Source organism: Vidua macroura, chromosome 4 (assembly GCF_024509145.1).
Source record: "Vidua macroura isolate BioBank_ID:100142 chromosome 4, ASM2450914v1, whole genome shotgun sequence".
Lineage (NCBI taxonomy): Eukaryota > Metazoa > Chordata > Aves > Passeriformes > Viduidae > Vidua > Vidua macroura.
In genome coordinates, this window is record NC_071574.1 from 20,466,982 (window position 1) to 20,479,655 (window position 12,674).

The 12,674-nt window shown below is 39.4% G+C and overlaps 1 protein-coding gene across 2 annotated transcripts in view; it reads left to right on the top strand.

Moving 5' to 3' along the window:
* Window positions 1–12,674, top strand: part of MMRN1 (multimerin 1) — a 64,841-nt gene that overhangs the window by 18,722 nt on the left and 33,445 nt on the right. Inside the window, exon 2 of one of the 2 annotated variants that reach the window (XM_053975916.1) lies at window positions 5,101–5,407. In XM_053975916.1, coding sequence (XP_053831891.1) covers window positions 5,115–5,407 — 293 coding nt within the window. In that variant the 5' untranslated portion in view covers window positions 5,101–5,114. Of the gene's footprint in view, window positions 1–4,880; window positions 5,408–12,674 lie in introns of those variants that run through there. The other variant, XM_053975915.1, reaches the window with a different exon arrangement.

Consider the following 12,674-nt stretch of genomic DNA (forward strand, 5'->3'; position numbering starts at 1 on the left):
TCTGAAGGCGAAAAACGTGCCTACAGGCAAAGGAAAAGAACATATTGGAATACACTTTAAAAACACAGCTAGTACATGATACTTCAGCAAAGGTATAATCAGATACAGTAGGGTATTTTATGTGTTTAGTTTGATCAAGAGTGATGCTGAGGATGGAACAGGAATCTGTGCCTTAGCTGGATCCCGATCGCAGCTGAGCCTTTAGAAACACTCATGCTGTAACCTTGCAAACTTCACATCCTGACCTTTAACTGGAAAGTCTTTCTGCTGCTATGTCCTTCTTACATAAAGTAATGATTTCTCCTGTTACTACTGTTCTAAGCAAACTAGGATTCAAAGGAATTATTTTTTTGAGAGGGGCACAGTGGTCTGTATTATGTAATCAGAACAAACCTAAAGAAATCTTACTGATTCATTGAATCTTATTTTAGATGTAAAATTTGATCTTCCTAGATAGACATATAGAAATACTTTTTTCTAAGTATACAATGGCTGTAATTTGTAAAATGTGGCCACCTTAAGTCTGATTACATATTTTGCAATGCATGCTTGTAATTAATGCTAACCAGCCATACACATTGGATATGAGCTTTTAAATAAAATAAACTAAAACTAAAACCAAACAAAACAATAAGTATTGCTCAGGAGTCTTCAGCATACTTTTGGACCTTACAAGAGAAAACATTATGACAAGAAAAAGATCATTTTTCTTCTGATATAGAGGTATTTAGAGCTCTTCATAACTCTTCATAACCTGATAAGAATTTTCTGAATCATTGCAGAGTGACTGCAGAAGTGATTTCTTCTTCCTTATCCTGAGGTACCTATTTTCCTGTCTTAAGTGCTGCCCTGTGCATCTGTATATGAGAAAGGAAAGCAAAGTGGTTTTTTCACTGGACCATTCAACTGGTACCAAGAGGCACTGCAGGAAATGTGAGAATTTATGTCAAATACAAGTGTGTTTGATCTGGAGCAAGGGAAAGCAAAATTCTCCCAGCAGTAAGCACACTAGTGGAATAAAGAGCTATTCAGTAACATCTTTCTCACTGTTTTTGGCTGGGGTAGAGTTAAAATTCTTCCTGCTGGCTGGTGTGTGGCTGTGCTTTGGATTTATGCTGAACACAGGGCTGATAATATTGAGATGTTTTTGTAATAACAAAAAGCCTGCTCTCTGAGCAGGGCTTGCAGAGAGCTACGGCCTTTTCTGGTTTTTGTGCTGCCACACTGGCAGGGAATTTTGGGGTGTGTGGGAGGTTGGGAGGAGCTACAGCTGGCACAGTCGACCCCAAAATTACCAAAAGGATATTCCACACCATATGGCATTATGCTCAGTGTATTAAGGGTGGGGAAGAAGGAGGAAGGGGAGGGGATGTTTGGAGTGATGGTGTTTGTCTTCCCAGGTAACCATTACATGTGATGGGGCCCTGCTCTCTGGAGATGGCTGAACACCTGCCTGCCACAGGAAGCACTGAATTAATTTCTTGTTCTGCTTTGCTTACTTGTGTGGCTTTTGCTTTTCCTAGTGAACTGTCTGTATCTCAACACATGAGTTTTCAACCTTTTGCCTTTCTGATTTTCTTCCTGATCCTACTAGTGAAGGATTCAGTGTGTGGCTGCATGGGGCTGCCGTGGCTGGGGTTAAACCACAGCACTGGCATAGAAACTCTCATTTTTTACCATATTACTTGTGACCCCAGGTGCTGAGCAGACAGAGAGCCCATTGAATGAGCCATCTTTTACAGCTGTTGTAGCTGCCAGCAGAAGTAGAGATGTTGTGGCTGTGCAATCCTTGGCCTCAATAGTTCTGGGGTAACAAATACCTATGGATCCAGACTACTCTGCCTAAGACTGGGAATAGGTTTTCTACTGGTGAAGTCTGAAGAATGAGGATGACAGACTGTGGCTGTGTAGCCACAGTGATCTTATTAAAGTTGTTAAATAACCTGGAGGATCAACAGTAACTCTGCCAAGGTGGCTATGCAGTCTGGTAACTTAGGAGAGAGCAAAACTGATGCTCTCCTTACAGTGCTTGGGGAGAGTTGAAAGTTCCTGAAGATGGCTCAGGTTATGCAATGAGATGTTCAGGGATTTGTCTGAAGTCACAGTGTTCAGTGTGTGCTGTTAGCAGATGTAAAATATAAAAGTGTTTCTAAAATCACAATCAGTTCACTCAAGCATGAGTAAAGTACTCACCTTGTCTGAAGAACCACAGCTGTGACCCTGAAAATAAATTGTGTTCTTCTGCAGTACAGACAGGGATAACTCTTCTGTTAGCAGAAGGGTACTGCTCTTTTATATAATGTAGCCTGGTGACTTAAATGTGACAACCCCAGGAGTGCATTTGCATCTTCACAATCCATTTCCACCTCCCAGAAAACTGCTTCTTTTACCATCTTGTGCTCTCATGGGAGATGAGAGACTCTCAACAACTCCTGCTGAATGTGCCAATACCTACAGAGTTAAAACTCATTGAGTGAAGGAGTATGTGTTCAGCAGCACATATGAGCGTAGACCCTGATATGGAAACATAATATGAATTGGAAACTTGAGATCCACCTTCTGGTCCAAGCTCAATTTATAAAATTTCCAAGAAAAGCCCATGAGGCCAGCCCAACATGCAGGGATTTCAGTAACATGAATACACAACTTATACAAAAAATGTGTCATCTATGGATTTATGCTTATGGGAGTGGGCACCATGTTGAGTGGGAGTTTTCAGGATAATTCTGAATCTAGTTCTGAGTTTCACCAAATGCATCCAAAGTGCAGATCTTTTCCTGGGTTCAGTTTACATCAAGACAAGCAACACTTGGATGTCAGATAATGCTGAAATAAGACTTATAATGAGCTTGGGATTCAGATCCAGCTTACAACAATCTGAAAAGGGTCATGAGTTTCTTACAGTGCCAAGATTGTTTTGCTAAATAAAAACAGCCTTCAAACAATTATATCTTTTCATCTAAAGCCCAGGCATGTGCTAATGAATAATATAACCAATAGATTTTAATTTTGGAGTATTCAGACAGGGAAATAAACACTGCTGTAGTGAAATCTACCAACCACCAAAAGCCAGACCCTTCTGCATTACTTTTTTCTGCACCAGTGAAAATCTGCAGTCATTTCTCTGAATTTAGAGGCAGAATTAACACTTGCAATGGAGTGACACAAAGCAGAATCCAAGGTTGTTTTGCTATTAGGCACTCTTATTGCATAAATAAACACAGTATGTAGCTGCTGTATTTTTTTTATTAAAGTCAGCTTGTGTTTAAGTTGCAAAGAAAAAAGGGAGGGGAAATAGTCTCCAAAAGAAAGCACAACTGCGTATCTTTTCTAGTGTATTGTATCATAGAATTGCATCTGCTTTACTTACACAGTAGAAGCCCGTGCTTTCCAAAACAATTAAACACAAAAATAAACCATAAGAGAGGGAAATCCCAACCCTTTAGCACACCTAATCTTTTTTTCACCTGGAAACTGAAAGCAAGGCACTGTTATCCAAATCTTCTAAACAGGAATAATCATCACAGAGATTTATTTGACTGCAACAAGAGCTGGTGGTTTGTCCCCCATGTTTGGTGTTTTGCTTTTGGGTTTATTGATTTAGGGTTGGGTTTGTTTTTGTTTTTGTTTTTGGTTTGTTTTTTTTTTTTGAAAGTATTTTCTGAAAAAATATGCAAGGAATTTACCAACTTTTCCACTGTGTCCCTGTTAGTCATCAGATGTCCATGAAATGGGGATTTTGCATCTAATTTTGAAAAAAAAGTGATTTTCAAATAACATGAAGGGCACCCAGAAGATGCTGTTCCGTTTGCAGGTGTGTGAGCTTGCTTTCAGGGATATTTTGTCCATAGTCCTTAGTACAGCACTTGTGTCAGTGGCCAGAGGCTTTTTGAACTGGTGTGCAATGGCCTCTCAGACCTATAGTTTCTGACAGGTCTATTCTGTTGCTGCTTTGTACCCACTTTAAAATGTCCTATTATATTTCTCTATGCAATTTCTTCAGCAATTGCCTTCTCCCTTTCTTTTCCTTCAACGAGAAATTAAGCAGCCTTACTCTCAGAGAGCTGGAGAATGGCAGAAGAGGAGGAAAGCTTTCATTTTCTCTTTCCTGGCTGCTGCATTCAAACTTGCAGCTACTAAGCATAATTTCTTAGAGTGATATAGACTGGAAAGGACATCCAAAGGTCATCTGGTCCAGAACCCAACTCTAAGGAGGGCTGTGATCATATTGCTCAGGGTCTTGTCTTTGAGTTTTGAGTCAAGTTTTGAATATCTCCAGGCATGGGCATCAGTGGTGGATATAGTGTGAACCTCTTCCTTATCTCTGCACTACTAGCAGCAGTGTGCATAAATGTTCAGAGAAAAAAGAGAAGACACAGCAAATGTTCAGCTTTGTGTAGCACAACAGTTTTGTCAACTCTTTTTCCAATAACAAGGTCATAAGTTTGAACCCTCCCAAGGGCACATGTGATAAGTCACTTGTCCCTACATGTACATGCGAAAGGAAAATTAGCTAATAATTTCAGGTTTTATCCCCTAGGATTACTTCACAGTACATATTTTCCACATTTTTATCACACCATTAATCTTTATCCTGTGCCTCCTGCAGACTTCTTTTTTTCCTCCCACAGAGGCTGCCAGGGTCCTGCTATCCAAGGGGTCAGAGGTTGCAGAGGGATCCACAGAAACAGGAAACCAGGCTTCCTCAGTCAGTTTTGAAACACCAAAACCTGTTTCCTTTCTACAGAAATAAAGCCTGTCAGGGCATCCTCTGGCTAGGCTCACTATCTGAGCAGCAGCCCAGGAGGAGGGAGAAACTAGAGGATTTCTTGTTTAGGAAATAAATGTGAGATAACTTGTAGCATTTACAAACCATCAGAATGAAAGAGATCATTTTCTTGCTGCTCCTGTTGCACTTACACTGGGGCAGCACTGGATTTAGCACTCTAGGAAAGCTCTGGACCACAGGACAAGGCGATGAAACCCAGACAAGTCACTCAGACTCGACTCCATCTCTGACCACAATTAGGGGGTCACCCCATTCTGAAATTCAAGCTGCCAAAGCAAGTGCCTCACAGGAACCTCCTTTTGCATCTGCAGGCGAGACACTGGGAATGACAGCAGTGAAGAAAACGTCCAGTCCTTCAATATCTACCCCTGCAAGTCAGTCAGATGGGCATGATGATGGTGACTCTGGCAGAGACAAGATGAGAAGCTCATCTCACAGCAAAGGGACAACCCTACAAAGCACTGCTAGAGACATCCCTCTCCTTCAAGAGGTCACTACAAGCCTGGATACAGCTACAGGGAACAGATCTGTCAAGCAGTCCTCTCACAGCACTGGTATCACCAGGAGACAGCAGGATGCCAACTCCAAAGCATCCGGCTTTGAAACTACCAGGGCAAAGTAAGCTATGTATTTTTTATTGTCTCCTATGTACTGCTTATTTTCCTGTTTTCAGTGGCATAACTGGCAAAAATCCTAGCAACTTAAGTAAAATTATTTTTGGCCTTAAAAAAAGACCATCTAAAACAAGCAAGGGACCAAACTGGCAGTATTTACTCAAGCAAAACCATTGTAACATTTCTAACAGAGTAAATGCTGCAATGTTTTATTCCCTAGGGTGGTTATCTCAAAATCAACAGGGAAGTCATTATCATATATGGGTAGGAAACTGCAATAGCCCCCTGTTTTATGCATAGTAAACTACTGTTGATTTTTTTTCTTCTTTCTTTTCTTGTGGATAAAGAAATTGCAAATGGACTATTTCATTTGAATCTATTAAAAATATTGTGTTTGTAAACTTCTCCACTAAATTGAAAATACAAGCAATTAAATGTACAAAATGCATCAATGTCTGACAATTTGAAACATCCTATTCTGTGATAAAAAACTTAGGAAAAGTGATGTTGCAGATGAATGTGCATTCAGAACTCTATAACTTAATACACAATAGCTGTGCATAATAGAGTATATCAAACTGCACTGTCTAGTTTTATGTTTCTGGAACACTCAATTATTTTCTTTGTTCCCCAATGTCTTCAGTTCTCAATGGGGATATTAACACTGACTGTGCAGATATTGCAAGTTTCCCTTAATTGCTGATATATAATCAGATACAGGTAGAAAATGAAAGATGCAAAGGATTGGTTGTTTTCCATAGTATTTATGGAGAGTGGGCTTTTAGAATATAGATTTCTTCTTTTGATAGTACTTTCCCGTATGGTAGCATCCAAATTCATGGAAAGGAGAATAAATCATCACTCCTACAATTATCTTGCTGTGTGTGGCTGGGAGTTAATATTCCTTCAAGTGAAAGAAAAGATTCCCATTCACCAGAGCATGTTTTGGATGATGTGTAAGGGAAATAATGCATAAGGACACAAAGGAAAGGAGTCCTTTCCTTGGAAGACAGAGCCCAGTAAAGGAGCTGTGCTTCCCAGACAGCTTTCCTAGCATACTCCTTAAGTTCTGAAAGTCATCTGCTACACTACCTTACCGCAGTGTTTGGCAGAGTGTCTGAGTTCACCTGAGTTAAATGGAGTCTCTTTTTACGTGAGTGCTGATAGCTACATCTCCACTGAAATAAATCCTCATACATGCTAACCTTGGTCTTTGGCCTTCACAGCTTTCTTCAAGAACAGTATTCCAATTAAATTAATCTTCAGCAGAACTCTGTGAATCAGCAGGTATTCTTTCTACCTTTTACGTGAGATATAAATACAAGTAGCAAAAAATTAGTCTCTGGTGAAGGTGGTCACGTATTTTATTTATCATAATGACACATGATTGCAACTGCAGAGAGGCAAAAGAAGTGAATCTTGTATTTGCCAGCACCTAATTTCATGAATGGTCAAGAAGCAACCTGCTATGCAACATGCATATTGGAGTCTGCTGATCCAGTTAGTAATAAAGCCAGGACTGCATTTACAGGAATGTGTAGCAGCATGAAACCCCAGCATAAAAAGGAATGCGTAATCCCCATTTTCTTGCTCAAACGGCTGACATAAGTGACTTAAGTCACTTCACTGTTCCACCTTCCTTTCCTTATGGATTAGACCTGGATAAATAATAAACTTGCTTGTGACTCATTTTTCTTTTTCAGCAAAGACATGAGAAAATGCCCAGTCTAGGGTGTTGAGTGTTACCAATCACTGTGAAACACCTGAAAAGCTACTGCTGAGAAAATATGCATAAGAAGACGAAAATTTTTATTTAAGTGCAGTGCCATTGACTACACCCTAAATAATTCGTTCCACATATTTTCTTTTTTTTTTAATATATATATATCACAAATAAAGTGAAAAATATATTGCAAGAATTCCAATAAAGACACAGTTTTCTTCAAAGTTTTACTAATTTGAAGCCTGAGCAGAGCATGATTAGAAGATTCCACAGCTGTAAAGTGTAGTGTCTCTGAGGAAATTTGGAAGAACAATTTGCTCTTTGAATTTACTTTGAATTAAAGTGTATTATTGAATAAGGGCTCTGGGCTTCACCCGGGTGCCCAGCCAGTCCGGGGGGAAACCCTCGGCTGACCGGTCCGCGGGGAGGAGATGATGGGACCCGGATAACTCCACCAGACAGACGAGAGGTCTCCGGAGTAGCAGTATTCCCGGAGGCTTTATTGTAGGAAAGGTGCAGGAGCGGGAGGAGGAGATAGGGAACACAAGTGCTCTAGGAGGGAGCAGGCTCCAGGAGCCTCAAGGGAAGGCGGGACTGGGTATATAAGGGCAAAGGAGTAGGAGTGGTCAGGGTACAACTTAACCAATGGGTAACAGGCAAAGGGGAGGAGACAGGATGGGGTGACATACAGCAAACCAATGGGGGTACAGAGGAGGAGTGGTTCTCTTACAGGGGCCAATGGGGGTAACAGAACAATAAACTTTCCAGAACCGGGGAGTATTCTAAGCAGTGACTGACAAGTTAACTGGGGCGGGGTCGCAGCAAGTAACTGACAGATTCTTCTATACTGTTGCCGCCTCCCATGGGAGAGCGGGGACCCTCCCACATTAAAGCACCTCCTTGGTTATAGTCTGTACTCCAACCTGAATTTTTGAGTGACCCTGTAGAAACTGCATGATTCTGTAATCCTTTATGGCAACCCATTGTGCTAACATATGTACAGAGATGCTGATGTTAGGAGACTCCATATAGAAGAAACAATAGAGAGAAATCTGTGGAGACAAGGAAGGAAAACAAGAAGGAAGACATTTATTTTTAAACATTTATAATTTCAAAAAAAACCCAATACATACACTTTGTTAGAGAGTCTGCAAGGCTGTGAGATAGTCCACAAGGTACCATATGTGTCCATTGTACAAACTTAATTACCCAAATACTCCTTTCTGAAGGAGGCCATATGCCTTAATGGCTTAATTACAAAGATAATTCCCTTTCTGTTGCTACCCTAGGTTATGTGAAGACAATATTATGCACCCATATATTATCACATGCACTCTAGAACTAGGTTAGGCTTTGAACCTCTCTCTATTACATCCTGATGTGGTATTACAAGGGATAAATACTGGGTATATGCTTTTCTCTAAAAAAATGAATCTCTTCCTTATTCTTCACTGGCACAGAAATGTAATTAAATCCTGTTCCTTCACATTGGAACGATTATATGATTAACCTTAGAATAGGTACAGAACACAATTTGTTGCTATCTGCTCTCAAACCATTTCAGAAGAATGTTTTCTGTGGTGAGGTATCCCTCCTTCAGGCAGGGTCTGCACCCAAGCTTTCATAAGGATAAGAAAATTTCATAGGAAGCATTTCTGGAATGGCCTGAGCTGAAGGAAGATTCATTTCTTCACTCCTAGTAATGAATTTGACTTACCTTCTGAAATGTGAAACTTAATGTCTCTACAAATATGTGGTTTTTTCTTTCTTTCTTTTTTTTTTTTTTATTTCTACATATCTTCAAAGTTTTATGCAATCCATATCAATGAATAAAGAAATAATGGAAACCTAGAGTGAGAGAATTTTTCTGAAATTAAGTGACATAAATCTGAGTATCAATTTGGTGTGAAAGAAGAAAATTTATGATGCATTCTTTTCAATTGAGTTCACTTGAGATACATGTTTTTCAGCCTGTGGAGAGAGACAATTGTAGTATTTCACTGTGTAAAGCAGCTTAAACAACAGTGGTGCAATGGACTAAGTCTCAGGTGGAGTCCTGAGACCAGCACACTCATATTTTCATTCTGAACCCAATTTTATTAATTACTATCCAAGGCAGCTCCTGAATACAGGAGACCTTCATTCAGGTTGTAAATTAACCACAGTATCCTCACATTGCTGAGTGGCTCTACAATACTCTTTTCTCTTATTATGTGTATATTACACTTTTTCCAGTTATCTTGAAGCCACTGAGGGTCTTTATAGACTTCCTTTACCATTACTTTGGGTAGTGGTGAGGTGACAGTATTTTATTACTAAGCACAGAAGGGTTTAATGGAGTCACCACCAGGGACAGATTTGCTTAGCTGTCACATGTGATAGGAGTGCTGAAATATTTCATTCTCATGACCAGACGTGTGCATTTCTCTCTGGAAATTGCTTTTGCCTGTATCAGCTTGGTAGAAATCTAATGTACTGACAAATTAAAATGAATGGTTAAGATCAACAGACGGTTCAGACACATGAGGCACATAGAAACCTGATTTAACTGCCTAGTTAATGCAAGGTTCACAGTCACTTTTCATCATGTCACTTTTTAATGGAGCAGAGAGAACAATTCTTAAATCAATTTCCTAAGATTTTGCATCACTGTGCATTTACAAAAAATCCAGTCACACATGGCTTAGGTTTCTGCCTCACTAGATATATTCACTATGACCTGGAAGGAAGAAGCTCTTACACAGGCCTGAGGTTGCCTTGGTGGCTGTGTCAAGGGTGTGTTTGACAATCTTTGTCCCCAGAATGTTGTACTACAGCTATGCAGATCTTTGCAATAAGTCACTCTCATCCAGCAGCACCTTAATGTATTTCTGATGCTCGGCTGTAAGCCCACACTCCAATTTTCCTACGCATGCTAAGCTCAGTGCTACTCCCATAGCAGTCCCAAGGCAATGATGGCTAGTAGAGTCAGGATAGACTGTTTGCAGCAGGACAGGAAACATAGCAGTGGGGAAAAATCACTTCACCAAAGTTGTTTTTGAGACACTCACAAAGTATTTAGCCTGCTCAGACTCTTGTTGTTTAGTTTTTCTGTGATCAGATAAGCCACCACTGTACAGATGATTTCTGATTTTTTTTTTTCAGAATGGTAAGGAAGGTTTCTGTTTGTCTCATTACACTAACTAGTGCATTAATGCTCATGCTTATCTTGCTCTTGTTCTTTGTTTCATCTCTAATGGGAACAACAAGGATTAGGAAGAGACTGTTTTCCATCTCTGCAATGTCCCTTCACCCCTGTGAATAGATTAGGATTCCTGTACCAAACTGGACACAGTGTTAGGATTTACCTACTAGCCCCTGCAATGTTGCACCCTTCATTTAGGGTAGAACAGAAACATCTGCTCAGGTATGCAGAGAAAATAGGCATTCTTTCAAATCTGAATATAATTAACATTTTAGAGAACTGACTCTAATTCTAGAATAGACTTGGCAAGAAGAGGACAGCAGCAAGGTGTCCCCATATGTTTTCCAAAGGCATTATCTGTGTTGCCAGATAGAGAATATAAGTGTTGCAAATGTCAATTTTTTTCTGCCAAATCTGATACAGAACATCTATTTTGTATCACATTCCTGGTAAGCAGAACCATTGGTCATGAGGAAAAGCATGTGGAAAAAAAACCACCTTGAATTTCATGGACTTTGGCTCAGATCCTTTCTGTTCAAGAGCCCCATAAGATCAGACAGTGACAGCATAAAGATATGTATCTGTATGATTAAGTGGCAAATCAGATACAAATAAACTGGCAAGGCTTTTAATCATTTAATGAAGGGAAACAAGAGCAGAGAAGCTGCCCAAAACAACACTGTAAACAAGGACAAATTCACCCCTGAAACTGTAGTCGATCTTATTTTTTATATTTTTCATTTTGTCACTTACAAAGGCTTTTTTTTTTTTTAATAGTCAGTATTTCTCACAGTGGAGAACCCATCATTGACATACTGCAATCTCCTTTTCTTTAGAACACAAAAGCACTAAAAAAGTAGTGAACACCAATACCACTGAAGGTTACCTGGAAAGCACTGACAGTAGACAAGACCAAAACTACCTTAATGAATTTTGTACTCTGGGTCAATTAGAAGATGGAAAATAAATTTATATTTCAGAAGTAAAAAGGTGGAATTCAGACCTTTTTAAAGGGCAGTTTGTCTGCATTTTCAGATGTGTTTTACTGGATAATTCTCAAAGATTTGAGATTAATGGATATCTTCTCCAAAGTCTAAATTCTATCTGGAAAAGTTTGATTGTGTTAAAAGGCTCTGAACATGGAGTGGATAATCATGTATCAAAGAGGTGATCTGATTTGCAGCAAAAGAACATTTTAAATGTTAAAACAGATTGATGAAGTGCTAGATAAGTGGAAATGGTGAATTAATTTTTTGCAGCATGTGGGAGAACAAGCAGTAAATAAAAATTTAGGTGAAACAAAGAGGCTGTTAGCAGTCCAAGGCTTCAGTACTGTAATACAAAAAAAGGAAATGAATGATGAGAGCAGATTTTGTGTTTTGTTATAGACAGGACAAAATGTCAGGACACTGAGTCCTGAAAAAAAAACATTAAACAAATCTTTGACACCTCATGCTTCAGTCAGTGTCAACAAGTCAGCTGTTTCTCAGGGATAAAAACATATCCTATAACATATTTTACTATCATTTACTATTTGTATTACGTGTCACATGCACCTTTTAGTTTCTTCCATTCTAGCCAGCTTGTAAAACACATTTTCCAATTTGATTTGTTTATGGTCAGTCCCTAGTGAGTACTGAATTTTTATTGCAGCTGAGATTCATACATTTCACAGCAAAGGAAGCTGGGCACTGAACCTAAAGAATTAACTGGGTTACGTTCAAGCTTATAATTTCTCTTTGAAATAGAGCTTATATTTTTGAAAGATGACCGATATTCACTTAAAGATACAGAATTTACCATATAACAGTGAGAAGTCTCTGTGGTCACCTAGTGGAATTCAAAGGAAGTTGCTAAAGCCATTCTCCCATGCAATAGCAAAAAAGAACCTTGTGAGGGTGCTTGCTATCCTTATAATCTGAGTGCTTACGCTGTGTCAATCAACATTATCTCTCCTCATCCAAACTTGGCAGGTTGTTTAAAGCAAATTGAAAACCCAGCATCTCCTGGCTCTAGGTGCTTGTAGCATCTTTGTATATCCCCTTTGCTCAGATGTAAAGGACAATATAAAAATAAAACTGTTGTAGAATCAAGGTGAGTATTTCTTTAACTATTGTGTGAAATAGAAATAGGCTGCATACAACATGAATGAGGCAGAACCACCAAGCTGGGCATGAATTTTGACAACGGCTCCAGCCCTGGGTCCTTTTGTATTTCGTCAGCAACACAGTAATCTCATTTTCATGAGTCAGTGATGTTCAGCTGGGCTGATTGAATAGCATTTCTATTAAAAGCCAGGTAATCGGGTTTACTCACAGACAAAAATCAGTCATTTTCAGGTACGATATGAAGGGGGCATGACTG